General features: G+C 37.1%; 2 protein-coding genes across 2 annotated transcripts in view; one reads left to right on the forward strand and one right to left on the reverse strand.

Moving 5' to 3' along the window:
• Nucleotides 1-9,409, forward strand: part of NRG3 (neuregulin 3) — a 684,293-nt gene extending 674,884 nt beyond the window's left edge. Inside the window, exon 9 of the mRNA XM_063435172.1 lies at nt 8,218-9,409. Within this exon, the coding sequence (XP_063291242.1) occupies nt 8,218-8,728 (511 nt within the window). The 3' untranslated portion in view covers nt 8,729-9,409. The remainder of the gene's footprint in view (nt 1-8,217) is intronic.
• Nucleotides 9,410-14,972: 5,563 nt separating this feature from the next.
• LOC134574799 (zinc finger MYM-type protein 1-like) lies at nt 14,973-17,480 on the reverse strand. The gene has a single exon (XM_063433868.1). It carries the CDS (start codon nt 17,478-17,480, stop codon nt 14,973-14,975), a length of 2,508 nt encoding a protein of 835 aa, XP_063289938.1.
• Nucleotides 17,481-18,054: the final 574 nt, after the last annotated feature.

Consider the following 18,054-nt stretch of genomic DNA (forward strand, 5'->3'; position numbering starts at 1 on the left):
CAGGTGTCATTTGCCTGTGAGCTTCCAGCTCTCGGGATGAAGGGGGTGACTTGAGCAGGGTCCCATGTCCCCCTTGGGGTGGTCAACTGTGGGTCCTGATGGCTGCTTGTTAGGCCCAATGCCTGGAGGAAGGCCGGTGCTCCTTCTACTGACATGAGTGTGTGGTTAGTTCCGTTGCGGGTTACTACAAGAGTTCCTGGGAACCCCCAACGGTAGGGTATGGCTGCAGTTCTTAGTTGAGAGGTAACTGCGCTCAGTGATTTCCGCCAGATTAGAGTATTTTTGGTAAGGTCTTGATAGAATGTTAGCGTGGAATCTTCGAAGGTCAGGGGAGTTTTGTTCTTCAGCGCCATCATGACCTGGTTCCTATCTTGTGAGGTTAGGCAGCGAAGAATGACGTCTCGTGACACTCCAGTTGGAGTTTGAGGAGTGCCTGTAACACGAAACACTCCATCCACAGCCATCTTTTAGGAGGTTGTGTGTGGCAGTATGGATGCAAGTAATCTGCATGTGTAATGAGGGAGTTCCTCTGCAGTCACTGCAGCAGGGATGCCACGGATTTTTATGTTGTTCCTGCGTTGTTTGTCCTCCAGGGCTGAGATTTGGTATGTCAGTGTGACTTGGGTGTTTTGCATGTGTTGTACTGTCTCTTTAAGGGCGGAGATGTCTGTTTTGGCAGCTAGTATGTCCTTTTAAGAGGTTTGTACTCTTTCATTTATGGCCTGTATGTCAGTTCTCAGTTGGCTGTCCATACTTGCTGAATGTCGTGCAGCAGGAGTTTTAAGTCCTGTTTTGTTGTGGGAGCAGTCCCATCTGGGATGTCAGTTGGATGCAGTGGACTTGCCTGAATGGGTGTTGTAGCCCTCTGTCCGTCCTGCGCCCGGTTCTCCTCGTTCTGGTCTCCGGCAGGAGTCTGCTTAGGCTGTGCAGGCTGTCTCAACATGTCCCCTATGTCTCTGCCGTCAGCCACTGCATTGGGTTTTTGGGAGCGTCTCCCCATTGCCTTCCGGTGTTCCGGTTGTGACAAACGTATTATTCAATGGTCCCAATGCTGTTCCCATGAGAGCCATATGTATATATTTGGCTCCTGGTTTGTGAGTATTCTATTCTCATTCCAATTTTATTCAACTTATCTACCAACGATATTACGCTATATTGCTTTGTAATTTTTCTTGTAGGTGTTCCTACGAGTGTGATTCACCTACTGTATGTATTTTATGAAGCTGTTCATATACCCATAACACATCTCAAGTGATATACCACATTACTACATTCTGTTGGCTGTTTTATTTATTTATTTGCTTTTGTTATGGTCTCCACTCTTATAGTATTATATTTTTCTTGTTCAATATATACTATTGTCCTGAGATGGATATACATTGAAAAACTGATACGCATTATTCAAAAGTACACCTCAGTTTATTTCTACACTATAAAAACTATTAACATATCAGACTGACCTTTGCTGGTGAGATAGCTCAGTGGGCTAATGCATCCTGATCATAATCACAGGTTTAAATCCCAGCAGGGATTGACTCAGCCCTTTATCCTTCCGAGGTAGATAAAATGAGTACCATTAAATTGGATGGGTAATAGTAACATCCCCTTGATGTAGTGCTAAGGTAACATCCCCAGGAAGTACTTCAAAACCAGAATAATTTGAATGTATCTTTCCTGGTTTAATACTTTGTGATTATTATTATTATTATTATCCTAAAGAGCAGTCCAGATTCAAAATGCTTGCAAAGTCTGTCTGCCTCGAGCTTGCCATCTTCCTTTTCCTATTTTGGTTTTCTTTAAGAAAATATAGCAAGCTCAGATAATCCATTATAGCTTTAAAACTCAGGTTAAGATAACCCAGTGCCCAAGGCGGCATACCAGATTGTGTTCCCCTTCTAGTGCCCTGGGGTATGTTCTGTTAATGGTGGTGGCTGAGTGTTGTATATTTGTGAGGGAGATTGAGGGTTGTGTGTGTGTGTAGTGGCTGAATGTTGTCAGTGCAGTGGCTGAGTGTGTGTGTGTGGAGGATGCTGAGAGCTCTATAGAGAGGCTGGCTGTGCTGGTTGAGTAGTGTGTGGTTGAATATGTGTATTGAGGGAAGTCAGAGTGTGACTTAGTGTTTGTTGTGTGTGGGGTGACTCTCCCTATCATTGCATGTGTGTTTTTGTATCCAGGGGTGTATTGTACTGCATGTTACTGTGTGTGCATGCATTGTTGTATTTGTGTGTGTGTGTGTAGGAGTATACTTTTCTGAATGTTATTGTGTAACTTCATCTTTCTCCACCCCTCTACTTTTATCTCCCCACTTGTGTTGCTCCAAGCCACTTCTCCCCTCTTGTGTCTCAACCCCAATTTTTTCCCCCTCTATGCTAACCTCTTTATCTATCTTATCTTTCCAGTTACTTTTTCTGTTCTACTTCCATATAAATGCTGCACCGCCATGGCTCTGTATGTGGAGGGGCAGATGTTCTGAATTAACATCATCATCGCAGTGTAGTGCCTCTGAAAGTACTCAGGCATACCTTCAGAATCAACTTTGCCTCCTACTACATAGCCTCTTACTTACTGGGAACAAAAATCATGGATGGCCAGGTCTCAGGGTGGTTGCACAATAATTGTTGTCATGCCCACTCACAAGTGTTCAGAGTAAGAAATTCTTCTCAGCAACTTACTTAAGTGCCGCTGTACTGAGTGAACCCCCTTTTTGTCGACTGCCACCTCTGTACCTGGGCTCACATCCAAAAGTTGCTGTTCTGACTTCACAATTCAAATATCCCCTTTTAGGGGTTGTTGGGAATTGGCTAGGCATAGCAGTAACCTTATCTGTCATGCTCTAAGCTCAATGAACGGGCTCTCTTTCTCCCATTTAGAGTGGTTGTAAGTGGCACTGGTGGTGGCTAGGCAGCTGTATCTTAACCATCGTCCTCACCAGGGAGTAGTAAAGCACTGCAGTGGTTCAATTACTTTGTTGCACTCATGTATTAAAGGGACTGCCTGACACTCTCACCGCTATATCATAAATGGGCTCATGTCCAAAGACTGCTGCTGTTCTGACTTCATAAAAAAATAAATATCCCCTTTTAGCGATTGTCAGGAGTAGGATACCACTACAGTGCTTTTCCCTGTAAAGCAATGCAGTGTTTTGTTAACTTTGTTGCAGCGACCTCATATACTGCCTGACCATCTGCTACCTCTCCCCTGGGCTCATGCCAAAAATAAAAAGCTGCTGCTGCTGTTCTGACTTCAAAAATTAAAATACCATTCTTTATGGATATTCTTTAAATAGAGTACTACCGCAGTGCTTCTCTATATAAAGCATTGCAGTGTTTCATTGAGATCATCCTGTTAAGGCCAAGTATGTCTGTTACTGCTTTCCTTCGAGCAGATTTGCATCATTATCAGTACATGACCTTGCAATCGATTCATATTGATTCATAGCCATGTAATTCCATAGATCCTTAGATTATCCTGAAATTAACAGAGACTGCAGAAACTATGCACCAGTCTAAAAGAGATAAAGAAAATATATTTGTCATAAATATTTAAATGTATTGTTATAATGGATTTTTCTTGTACATATGGAATAACAGACACACATTCTATGCTATATTAATAGCAAGTACATTATACAAAATACAGTTTATTCATTTTAAAAAGAGTATTTTAATTTGTAATGGTTAAAAATAAAATGGCAAAAATCGGCAGTTTCTTTAACTAAGATGTACAGGTCTAGATTGGAATTTTTAATTGCTTAGATGTTTAACTTCTACAATTGTGTTCCATCTGTCTATGTTCTTATAACACCTGACAAACCAGGCTTTATTGCAGAGCTGCCAACATTCATTATTTGTTATTGGATCTGACAGCTCGAAGGTTAAAGTGTAGACTTAATAACAGTTTAACACTTAGCACACTGCTAATTAAGCAGTGGAAAGTCCAGTACCTAATGAAAGCTTTAAACAAAAGATGCCTTTCCATGCCCGTCACGTTGTTGTAATAGAGAATGGAAGCAAAACGAGAATGTCAGAGTTTACATTTGACTGAGTAGGAGGCATTTTGATTGCATGATATTTTGGTAGCAGCTGTTAGAATTGAAGCAGTATTTTTTTCCAAATATGCTCGCAACTCGAATTTGCTTTTGGTTTACTTGGTCGGAGTAAGACCAATGATTTCATTCTAAAACATAAACAATTTGACTTAATAGAAATAAATTCAACCTGGTAAACGTCTATCCTTTTGCCACTAGTTACAAAAGATTGCAATTTAGTGCAGTGAAGAGAATTGTCTATTCCCAGGATGCGTATATAATGTTATCATGGATTGTGGCAGACAATGCCACGCAGTAGCTTGACTCTATCTGATGCTCTGGTTTCACATCCTGACCTTGAGTCTCTGGATTTCCAGAGATTTGAAATAAGTAAAAACTTTTGTTTTTGGTGTTGGCAAATAAAACAGATGAGTTTCCCATGAAGGACAAGAGGTCTGCCCAAACATAAAATCTAGATCTGTTGTCTCATTTAAGAGGAACCAGAAAAATGATTGATGGTTAGGGACAGCCAATAGGTGGTGATTTTATTCACAGATCAAGTGACAACTGACCAAAAAGGGGAGATAAAAAAAACAGTCTATACTTCCAAGTAGGATTTTCTTAGATACTTAGACTGCAGCTACTGAGGGAGATCTACCAGCAGGGAAACCGTGTGTTTTATTCTTGCTGAGCCTGTGTGGAAATGGGACATTGATTTTTAGTGTGAAACCATGTTTATCTTTTGCTGTATCTAACTACCAGCTACTGCCATGGGCACTTGCTATAGTGTTGAGTGGAGGTAGGAGCAGTGGTGTATCCTGGTTTTGTGCTGCCCTAGGCAGGACAAAACTCAGGCGCCCCTCTCCCCCCTCCCCCCTCCCCCCCCGTGACACCCCCACCCAACCCTTCCCCCCCGTCCCGCCTTCTAAATACACACACACACACACACACAAATTCACTGACAGATACGCATACACTAGCTAACAGACACACACACACAGTCAGACACACACACTCACTAGCAGACACACACACTCTCTGATATATAATATATTATAATATAATATATAATATAATATATATAATATAATATTATATAATATATAATAATATAATATAATATTATATAATATATAATATAATATAATATATAATATAATATAATATAAATATATAATATAATATAATATATAATATATATTATATTATATATATTTATTATATATTTATATATTATATTATTATATTATATATATTATATATTATTATATATATTATATATTATTATATTATAATATTATATATATTATTATATTTTATATTATAGATATTATATTATATATATTATATATTATTATATTATATATATATATATATAATATATATAATATTAATAATATATAATATAATAATATATAATATTAATAATATATAATATATATAATATTAATAATATATAATATATAGAATATAATATAATTAATTTAACCTACCCCCCAGCCTCCTTACCTTTGGGAATGCTGGGGGGGTTTCTTTATCTCCCTGGGGTCTAGTGGGGCTGACGGTCGGGCGGCTGGCGAGGGAGCTCTTCCTCTGAGCAATCTGCTCAGCTCCCTCGCGCGCCGCAGAGTGAGGCTGGGAGCCGGAAGATGACGTCATATTCCGGCTCCCAGCCTCACTCTGCGGCGCGCGAGGGAGCTGAGCAGATTGCTCAGAGGAAGAGCTCCCTTGCTAGCCGCCCGACCAGCCCATCAGCCCGACCGGCAGCCCAGTTAGCCGCAACAAGGCACTTGCCCTGGGCATTTGGGGGCGGCGTTTTTTGCCGCCCCCTGGAAAATGCCGCCCAAGGCAAATGCCTTGTTTGCCTTGCGGCTAAAACGCCCCTGGGTAGGAGATTGGGATTTTGTGGTTGACTATAGTGTAAGATTAGGTTATCATTGCCAACACATAGTTGTTGTTGTTTATTTCTTTATGAATGTATTGTTCACTTTTTGGTGGAAGAAAATCCTTCTTTTGGGGAGTGAGGTAAGTGCTGTTACAAAAAAAGTTCTCTTGACTAGCCTGGTTCCTTGATTATAGTTTATGACTTGGACTTTGGTTGTAGCTTTATATAGCCAGGTAACTATTACTGCCTGGGTCACTTGAAACAACTTGAGAGATTGGAGATAGGATATTAGCAATATTTAATTGCTCCTACTGTGAGGCTAGGTTACCAATATACAGTAGTAAACTGTTTGGAGAGAGAAAATCCCATTTTATTTCTAAATGTGTTCACTCCAATATGTGGTCAGCAAGTGTGTTTACTGCCTTAATTCCATGTGCTGTGAGTTGAAGGTATGCTGTTAATGAGAAATATGTAGGTTTTCATGTCCCATACTGCACGTAATGATTACCCATACCAATATCCATGCATTGTAAGGGGTACCAAGATAATCTGATATAAAAAGTACACGTATGAATCACTTACAAACACTTTTTTATGACGTATACCACAAAAAATATATTCCACTGGACATGGTATGCCAGTAAAGTGCTCAGTGAACTATTCTCAAAACACATACCACTATCATTATCATCATGTTTATCACCATATATCCTTAGTCAGCCTCTATACAAGGCTTATGTAATCTAGCCATCATTGATAATATATGTATGAATCTATTCATTTAATGAATATTTCTGAGTAGGTGTTATAGCAAAGATTGAAAACAAAGTATTTCACATTTTGGGGCAGGGGTAGGCAACCTTTGGTACTCCAGATGTTGTGGACTGCGTCACCCATAATGCTCTTAGAGGCATAATACTGGCAGAGCATCATGAAAGGTGTAGTTCATCTGGAGTTCTGAAGGTTGCCTAACCCGATTAATATCACGTGGCCCTACTGTACCACATTGTTTTTAATACATTTATACATCCCTTATATAATTACTAGAGATTGTACTACACACATATTAGAAGGTAAAATCATATTACATTCTTAAGTAAAAAAAAAAGGAAGCAGAGTATGTAGATAAGTGATAGAGAGAGAAAGAGAAATTGAACAATGCATATGATGATTTGGTATTTGATATTTTCACTCATGACTACACAAGAAATGAAACAACAAATTCCATATTCTGATGTAAAAAGGTAAAATCATATTAAAAAGTGTCAAACAATTAAAAAGTATGCCAATGTTTCTTCAACTTTCTAATTCGTGTACCATATACACCTGGCTACAGAGAGGGTGATATAACCTGAAATCTATTTTAGAAAAATCACAGAACTAGTAAGTAGACTGGACAAGGATAAAGTTTTTAAATACAGTAAATAAATCATAAAGTGAGTTTATGTAAAAAAAAATTCTGTTGGGTTTGTTTTATTATTATTATTATTATTATTATTATTATTATTATTATTTCTTCTTTTCTACTTATAAGGTAAGGTGATATTTTGAAATATAAATTAAATTTGTCTGGTTGAACATAATGAATCACAGTACAAACTGTTATATGTACACCTGGTTTCAGATGACAGAGAAAATATATCACAGCTAGAAATTAATTTGGCAAGTGAAGGCAAATCTACCTGAGCTTAATGCATAAATCATAAGAAGGTGCAAGCTGTCTGAGTACAAATGACCGCACAGCACAGGAATGCACGTTTCTCAGTATAAGCCATTCAACACTCCTAAAAGTCTTCTCACTAGATACACCTCTAGTTACCTCAATGTTCACGTGTAGACTGCCAAAACTGACACTAATCTCTTTTGTACTAACTCAGAAAGTAAAATAATACATTGTATTAAAAAAAATCGTTTTTGTCTGATGTTATATGATGTCATTATATATGCAGTTAATCATGATGATTTTTTTTTTAAATAAAACTTCTCGTGTGTGGCTGAAATAGTTTATTGCTATATATATATATATTTAGATTTGGTCAAAACAGTTTGCCCATCTCAAGGCATTCCTGGAATTTTGGTAAATTTTAAGAGATCAATTATCACATTCATGCGTTGACATGCTTCTCTAGCTTAACTGATGTTATATTTAGTTAATTACAGAGCTGGGACATTGGAGCTGGTGTTTCCAATCTGTTACTCTGCAAGTTGAAAATGTAATTTTGTTTTTATTATGTCTTTTTTCTTTTCTTTTTACTGTCACCAAGCCTTTTAGAGATTAATCCAAATTTTCTTTACTCTTTTACAGGTGTTCGTCGACTGATTTGAATCATTTACAGAATAATTCAATAAATATGCAACCGCGCTCAAGAGAATCACAATCCTATTTTAATAACACATCTCAAAAGGACTCAGCCAGTTATTCAACATCTAGAGCCAACTCTATCCCAATCATACCCTCAGTGGGGCTAGATGATGCCTGCATGCAAATGCATAGTGTTACTGAAATATCAGGCATCAAAAGGTGTAAAAACTCTTATTCCAATGAACTTGTCAAGGTGAATATTCCACCTAGCAACTGTCTTATAGCAGAGCAACAGGAAGTTAAAATTTTGCTTGAAACTGTGCAGGAGCAAATACGAATTTTGACTGATGCAAGAAGAAGATCAGAGGACTTAGAAATGGCAAGCGCAGAGACCGAGGATTGCGCCAGTGAAAATACTGCGTTCCTACCCCTGAGCCCAAAAGCAAAAACTGAACAGCAGGCACAATTTGTCTTAAGAAATGAAATTCAAAGGGACTCAGCACTTCATGTGTGAATTTTGAAATGATTGGACCATTTTGTCTGATGCCTAACATATCAGAAACTGGAAAAAAAAAAAAAAAGAGATAAAAGCAAACAAATTATTTATATGCATTTATTTAAGAGCATCTACATAGAAGAAACCAAATAGTCTATCGCCCTCATACCATAGTGTTTTCTAAACAAAATATTTTTTTAAGGGAAAGAAGAGGTTTGCAGAGAGACACAGCATAGCTAATGCATTGGAGTCTTTACATTTATTCTATGATGATCTTTAACTGGTTTGTCTGCTGTAGGGCTTTTAATGCATTGAGTACAAATGCTATAAATCGTCCTGCAGTAGCATAGAGGTTAAGTAACCACAGGGGTACATGATCTTTCCTCAAAAAGGGCCAAAAGTATCACCATTCGGAAACCATAATTGTATTTTTGTTATATGATTTTGTTGACAATGAAAGTAAAATGCCACAACTATCCCAATGAAACAATAACAACGATGACGTGTGTTACATTTTCCTGTGTTACTTTCTGTGTTTTACTTATTACACGTACAAATCACACACACACACACGTGTGCTGTAGAACGTCTACATTCTCAAAAGGATGACTGACTTAACTTGCTATTCTCCATGTACAAGACCTCTACCTTGGATGCCTCCTGTGGTGTATTATCCTCAAAATGCAAGCAGACACAGAATATAAGTGCTTCACCGTTCAATAAAATATTGGTTTACAGTTTATCTACAAGAAAAATAAATATAATAAAAAAGATGATGTGTGTATATTCAAAGTAAAAAACAAAACAAAAAAAACCCTCTGTTATAATATTGAAGTAAACATTCTTGAAAACAGTGTAGTATATTCAAAAAAATATTTTGTGGTAAGATCACAATGCACCTTAACCCAGCTCTGCTAATTCGATCTAAATGTTGAACATTATTTCTCAACTTACCGCAGCTCATTTATTAAAAAGACACTAATATTTTCAAATAAACCTCTACGGCTGATTAATGGTCTTGGGAATTGCATAAAATTGTGGTACCTCCAAGTCAAGTGATCTTAAAAAAAATAATAATAATATTTTAGTTGGACTTAATTTTGTCCATGTAGCATTTCAGTTTGGACGAATTTCCCATGTAATCCTTTTAGGAAGAATTATTTGGATGTACTGAAATGGCACAGATATGCACCTATTAGTGTTTTATTATCAATACTGGCATTTATAAAGTGACGATAAATGCAGAACTGTACACTTGGGAAAAACATAGTACAGACCAATACAAAGAGTAAAAAGGGCCCTGACGCCAGCTGAAATCTAGCCAATGAAGCTCTTTTATACAAACCACGCTGCTAGAAAGCCCATGAGCTTACAATTTAAAGGTGGAAGGGATAATTTAGAGGTGATTTACAGAGAAAATTAAACTGATAATGGCAGCCACTAGTAACATGAAAAAGGAATAATTGAGTGTGCTGTCAAACAGATGGAAAAGCATGCTGTAATGTTAGAAGGAACCGGGATGGGTATTTTTTGCTGAAAATGAAGCGGCTTTCTTTCTGTTAGCTGGTTTGTAGAATTAGGCTTAAGGAATTCAGACACAGTGTTTTTAAGGACTTTACTGCTAGAAAGGGCAAGGAATGGAGGGGGTTAGTAATAATGAAAAACTGCATGTACAGAAAACTACAGGTCTAAACGATAACATTGTTAAAGGAAAACAGAGAAGAAGAAATGGTAGCAAAGGTAGAAAACAAAATCAGGTGGAAAATCTGAAAGTTGCAGGTGGCAATAAAGTGGCTTTGTTTTTGTTAGGTGGTTTGTGGAATGAGGCCTGAAAGCAGTGTATTTCAATAAAACAATCCACTTCTCCATTTCCTCTCTCTTTTTGGCACCATGGCTGGAGGTCTGAATCATGAAATGGGCAGAACATTGTGTCTATTGTCCATTTCATTTATTTTGTTATTTGGCCAAATTCAAACTGCAATTTTGGCAAAACCAAAAGTCTAGTGATTCATTTACACTAGTCTTGTTTGTTTGCTTAAACAGTGAAAAATATGCATATTCCTCCACATGTAAACAAGTAAATTAACATTCTTATTTTTCAAGTTAGTAGAACAAGTTATTCATTAACCATACATATGGCTTATTAAGATTATTTTTGAAATGTATGAATGGGCTAGCATGTTTTTTTTTTTTTTTTTATATATATATATACTAATTTGACCTACTGATCTAATCATTCTTAAATATTTAATTAAATATTCCTTTTGTGGACCCAAAATTATCCAAATATATTCCTTTATCATGCCTAGAAACTCATATTGTGGGAAGATCATATTCCTTGAGAGCAGACGTTATAGATTAAAATACGTGTCACATATGTGAGAAACAGCAATTTTGTTTTAGTATTGTTTTAACCCCTTAAGGACCAAACTTCTGGAATAAAAGGGAATCATGACATGTTACACATGTCATGTGTCCTTAAGGGGTTAAGGATAAAAAAAAAAATCATGGATGCCCATTTTAAAGTGCACACCAAATTTCTTTAGAGCATGTGTAGCCAAATGGCATAGCCCAAGTTACAGAAAAAGTGCAATTGCTATGACACTCAGTGATGTTTAAGGCTGGCTGGTTGTCTGGCAATATGTGCGTTGCAGTTCTACTACAGCTAAAAGAACTGAAAATTTGACTACCCCTTTTAAAAGGTTACGGAAGCAACCTCTCTATGCATATATCTAGAGGCACATGGGGAAAGCAAATGCATTTTATTAGTATCGTGGAATCAGGGAATCACCTCGTAATGCTGGGGAGTACTATTTCAGAGGAGGCATTTGAGGGGTGGAAATGGCAAATCATTCTCCACTATGGATATATTTTAATAATTAATTGAATTGATCTTTCAAGCCTCACATCCCCTCCATTAACATTTGGGGGGTCTGTTAGATCAGTGAACAGCAGCTGAACATGGGTATTCGGAAATCATAAGAGAATTTAATGGCAGGTCCTCCATATCATATTATTAATATCCCATCCCACTACTCCACTAAAGTAATAGGGGAAGAAAAGTATCCACATGTTGCATTTCTCTTTAATTTTCTTGACTCCATAGCACATAGATTGGAAGATGGCAATAATTATGTAATCACAATTGCTATAAAACCTATTTTACAGTGGTGACAGGTGAGTAGCGGTGGCTGACAATCCAACATATTTTAACCTTCGATTATCAATTTCTATTTTTATTTTTCCATTCCCAACTTGACACATTTACCTTTACATTACCCAAATTGACCAGCACCTGATTTCCCCCTATGAGCCCTATGCATGCTTTTATTCCATCTTGCAGTATTCTTGTCATCAAAAATAGAACTTTTAAACCACACTGTTAAATTAATATAACTTTCCATTTCATATTGACTCTCATTGGTCATTACAGAGTGAAGGGAAGTGTTCTAGTGCAGTAACTGATCATCGCCGAGCAATGGTACTAAATGCCTAAAATCATTGGCAAGCATTTATATAGTACCAAATGCCTAAAATTCCAATATTTAGCATACATCATGCGAGGCCTGACAAGGTGGGACAGAGGACTATTCCCCTATGGCCACTGGCATTCATGAGTTGTGAGCTAGACCATTATTATTATTAATGGCTTTTATATAGCACCAACTTATTCTACAATGCTTTACAACATTATAAAGGGGAAAATGTAATAATAAATGAGACACGGGCTAAATGTTACAGCAACAATAGGTTGATGATGATCATGTTCAAAATGTGCTTACAATCTATTCTGTAGTTTATAAAAGCAGGAGGTGAATTAGGATGTCTATTAGCACAGTGCTGAAGGGGTGGGTTAGAAGGAAGTTTTTTGCTAACTCAGTACTATATATGGTTTATGCAGTGGCTTGTAGCCTGTAATTCTGCAGGCCCATACTAGGCCATTGTGATATTTCTCAAGGGATTGAAGTATCTTGGTTTGACCCAGTTGCCAGATAGAGTATAGATAATACGGAGGTGGTTAAAAGTGACATGCATAACACCCGATGGTTATCACTGGTGACTGTGGAGTTGTGTTTTAGGCATTCTCCGATTACTGAATGCTCTGTCATGTCAGCTCTCCCCCACTGGCAGAGATCAATAGAATTGTCTGGGAAAAGTTTCTTACTTTTTAAACAGGGACATATTTGTCTGAATTCTACCACTTCTTCAGTGATCATTTTATGAGACTGCAACATATAATTCATACAGAAGTTTTTTTATCATAGAGGGTTATATCGAGCATGGGAAAAAAGTAAAAAAACTGAACCGTACCTATAAATTTACCAGCATTTTGGTTGGAACAAGAAGCCACATAATATCATATCCCCCTAATAATATTAATGGCAAAGATAATCCTTATTAGAATGGATTCAAATACTGTCAATTGTTATGCTAAATAGTGTTGTCAGAAGTGTTTGGCACAGAGGATAAAATATTGGCTGATGTGTTTAACTTAAAAAAATAATGAACTTTTAAACATTGCCAAGTTAATTTTTGAAATATACTCCGTATGTTGCATTCCCTTGTGCTTTCTCTTTATAGAAAACAATAAGTAACAATATACAAAAAACAAGCAATTATTTCTAGTTTTTTTAAATTTAGCTTTGTTTTAGTATTCTTACTGAAATTTCAATTAATCTTAATGAAATAGACAATATTTTGATCATCCACTGCAGTATATCTAAATTTTCATCTGTCTTTATAAGTTAACTCCTCCTTCCAAGCTTGATAAAATTGGTAACATTATAGCCTAATATATAAATAACAACGAAACAAAAAATACTTGAAAACTACTGAATATTGAATACATAATTATTAATAATAAACGGAATGTCTGCTACCAAATTAAATAAAAAGAAGCTCAATGAAACAGCTTAAACTAATTAGAAAATAACTTGGAGATTCATTATGGTCTGAACTAAATTTGGGTCAATCAAATTCTCTTCCTCCTTTTTTCCTCTACTGGTTACTTTTATTCATTTGATCTGTGAACCAATTGAAGAGAACATTTTCCTATTAGTGTACTGTAAAAATATATACATATAATATTTTGTATACATTTTCTAATACACTGACCCATTTTCATGCTCTTTTGCTTCATCTGATTCGGTACCTTGCTGAACCGAGCTGAAATGTGGATGTCTCAAAGAATTTTCTATTGTTACATTTGCAATTGGTAACAATGTCATTGTATTTTAGAAATCTCATTCATTCTTTTACAAGTTTTATCCAAATTGCTTTTTAAAAACTTGATAACTGGTTTATGAAACTTTACACAAAACATGGGATAAATAGCTGGCACATTAACCTACTTTAAAGAAAACAGTGTATATTCTACTGTTCATATATGCCTAAAATATACACTTTATAAATTTACATGATTAAAACGTTTCATTTACTTGGTCATCATTTACATAAATATAGTCTCAATAAAAAAATATTAATTAGTTAATCTTATATTTCAATAACACAGTATTATTCACCAAAGTGAAAGTTTAGAGTGAATTAAAAGTGAACAAATATCACTTATAATGAAATAAGATAAAAGGCGCCCTGGAGCTAAATTAGGAAATAGTAAATAAAATAAAAGATTCTAGTAATGTGCAGTGGTGTATCTTGGTTTTGTGCTGCCCTAGGCGAGACTAAACTCAGGCACCCCCCTAATATAAATTTGACCCACCCCTTCCTGTCAAGGCCAAACCCCTTTCTGTTTAAGAGCCACCCCTTCCTGTGTAAACCCCACCCCTTCCTCTTTAGGCTCCACCCTCTCCGGTTAGAGCTTCACATCTTCCTTTCTGTATTTAAAAGTGAATAACGAAAGCCAATATTTTGTGTTTTCTGTACCATTTCAAATGTTGCATGTATTATTTTAAGAGAATCTTTACATATAATAGCAGTAACAGCACCAAGGCTTCAACAGCTGTTACTGGACATGCATACACAATTTATGTCATTCATACAAGACAATGCCACTGTACATATCAACACATCCAGTCCATTACACTACTTTAGCCATAGCACAGACTTTCACACACCATTTACTTACATCAATCCATCCTGAAACTGACACGATGAGGTTTTTAATAACTTATATAACTTTAATTAAATATATAAATATATTAAACTGAAATACAACAAATAAAACTGTAAACATTTCTGACTTAAATAAGTGCAAACTGTTGAATATTAGACTATTAGATCTAAATCATACTTGTAAACTAAACTAAAGTGGCTTTCGCCGAACTCTCTGTGTGGCAAAGCTGTTGATGAGCTCTTCATAGTCCAAAGATTTTGTGAGTTCAGACTCTATTGCCAACACTGCCAGGGAGTTCAATCTTTCCTCTCCCGTTCTGGATCGTAAGTAGTTCTTAACTCGCTTTAAAGTTGAGAAAGAATGCTCAGCTGAGCAGTTAGTTGCTGCAGTACACAAAAACATTCTGAGAGCTATGTCCACATTTAAATAAATGCTTTGCAATCCTCTCTCCCTTATCATTCGGGACATCGCCAGAACAGAGGTATCTTCTGCAGAAGAACTTATTAGGTATGAACGAAAGTGGAGGCACTCATCAAAAAAACACTCCTGTTCCAAGTCTTTGCTGTAAGAAGAACAAAGGTTGTTTGCATACTGTAATATTGCTGATGGCTCAGTTTTTGATAAATCAGTAATAAATTTTAACTTTCCAAAGAAAGAGTCATATGCTGTTTTTCTTCTCATAAGTTCAGCAACCAAGTTGTCACAAATAACATAAAAGGTGTTAATGCGAAAATGTTCTTGGGCTTCCTCTGCCTGTGTCTTGCTGGAAGTTGCTGAACCTTTCCTTGCTTGTGCACCTTTCCTCTTATTCTCATAATCCTTCACAACGGATTTTTCTATTGCAGCAGCTTCGAAAGTTGGGAATATATCTCTGGTTTCTCGAACAAACTGGATCAGTGACTCATACAGCTCCCCTACAATTCCAACATCAATGCCAATACTTTGGAGTTTTTTGCTAACTGCACCAAATCTATCCAGGATAGTACCCCACAAACCACTCATAAGTGCAGTCTCCAGACGTCGTATTTTATTCAGAAGACCTTCAGCTTCCTTGCATGTTCCCGGTGCCTCTGAGGTATTTTCCTTAATTTTTGTTAAGGCTTCGATTACTTGAGTCCAATTTCGATTCAAGCTTCTACAGGCATCTTCCCTGGATGACCACCGTGTGTCAGATAATCTCTTGACCGCTAGAGTGTTTGGCACAGATGATAGATGTTCTTGTAAAATCTCCCATCTGTGAGTGGAAGCAGTAAAAAAAATGTAAAGGTATTGTAGGAGACCAAAGAATGAACAGGCTTCAGGACAACTTTCAGCAGCATACTTCCCTACTAGATTTAAAGAATGTGCAGAGCATGGAATATACACAGCAAGTGGGTTTATTTCCAGAATTCTGGCTTGCAATCCTCTATAATGGCCAGACATATTGCTTGCGTTGTCATATGATTGACCACGACAGTTGGCAATATCAAGATCATATGACTTCAGAGTGGTGAGGACCACTTCAGCCAGTTGTTCCGATTTATGACCAGGATTTGGAATAAAACGTAGAAAACGCTCAACCGGTAAGCCATCTTCCTTGACATACCTTAAGATGAAGGCCAGCTTATCCGTGTGGGAGCTATCAGGTGTTGAATCAACACTGATAGAGTAATATTTAGCAGCCTTTGCCTCCTTAACCATCTGCTTTGTAACAGAATCTGCCATAAGCTGAATAAACTGCTCACAGGTAGCGAATGAGAGGTAAGATGTGACTCCTTTTCCTGCATTGCCGTAACGGGCAATGTGTTCTGCTATAAATGGGTCAAATTCTGACAGAAATTCGAACATCATCATGTAGTTTCCGTTGTGTGTGGAACCAAAACGGTCATCTTTCCCTCTGAAAGCAAGTCCTCGAGTGCCAAGTGCCTTAACTGCAGCAACAACTCTTTTTAAAACATTTCTCCAATATTGAATTTCATCAGAACGCTGCTTGGTAAGACTTTCATCAATTCTCCCCAGTGTACATGCTCTTGATTTTAAAGATAGCACGCAGGATTTGTGTTCAGCTGAACGTTCGTGCTCATTTAATCGAGCCGTGCCATTTTTCCAGTCATTGAAGCCACTTTCTGCCAACTGGGATTTGCCACCAAACAAACGACATGGAGCACAAAACACTACTCCTTTGCTTTTGGAGTAAACCAAATAGCTCCTTTTTTGTTTCTCTCCATTAAAGTTTTCTTTTTCAAAAAGGTGTTTGGTTAGCAATCTAGAATGGTCAGCATAAAGCCTTCTCGACTGTGTAAAGTCCAGATTCTCATTTTGAATTATTCCATGTTTAGCCACATGGTCTCTGGTGCAATCATTTAAAACCCATTCAGCAGGGTCAGAGCTCACTCCTATTTGTACAACAGGATCATCAAATTCTACTGAACTCGAAGGACCTGCTTCAGAAGTCTCAGTTTCTCTGGCAATACTAGAACTACTGGTAGCTAGTAAAGTATCAAAACTGCATGTAGCAACTACATCAGTTTCACAGATGTCAGCAGTTAAATCTTCAACTACCTCCTCACCCTGCTCAGTATTAGAAGAAGCCACAGGTTTTGAGAAAAATAGTTCAATTTTTCCTGTCTGTTCAAGCTCCCTGGCTTGTTTTTCACACCTAATTTTGGAATTTTTTCGGTAACCTGCTCCACTTAGCCTTTTTCGCCTGTCACTCATGGCTGCTAAGAATAGTACCAATGCTGTGAAAATCAACCGACATAGCATCAGTAAAAATCAACTGACATAGCATCAGTAAAAATCAACTGACATAGCATTAGTAAAAATCGACCGACATAACATCAATGAAAATCAACCGCCATAGCGTCAATGAAAATCAACCGCCATAGCGTCAATTAAAATCAACCGCAATAGCGTCAATGAAAATAAACCGCAATGGCGTCAATGAAAATAAACCGCAATGGCGTCAATGAAAATAAACCGCAATGGCGTCAATTAAAATAAACCGCAATAGCGTCAATGAAAATAAACTGCAATAGCGTCAATGAAAATAAACCTAATAGCGTCAATGAAAATAAACCTAATAGCGTCAGTGAAAATCAACAGACGTAGCACGTGCTGCCCGGCTATAATGAAATGAGGCTCTGAAGGAGCATGCTGCTTCTTGTGGGAGGTCGGCTTGCTGTCTGCTCTCCGTGGCAACAGTCAGACATTAATCAGGAAGCAGGGACAGAGCAGAGAGAGAGCGGCAAGGGGTAGGGCCGTCTTTATTATTGATTGGACCCTGGGCAAG

Source organism: Pelobates fuscus, chromosome 10, assembly GCF_036172605.1.
Source record: "Pelobates fuscus isolate aPelFus1 chromosome 10, aPelFus1.pri, whole genome shotgun sequence".
Taxonomy (NCBI): Eukaryota; Metazoa; Chordata; class Amphibia; order Anura; family Pelobatidae; genus Pelobates; species Pelobates fuscus.

What these genes read in the sequence shown, in the direction of transcription:
- LOC134574799 (XM_063433868.1), bottom strand. Translation starts at nt 17,480, where the DNA reads ATGAGTGACAGGCGAAAAAGGCTAAGTGGAGCAGGTTACCGAAAAAAT.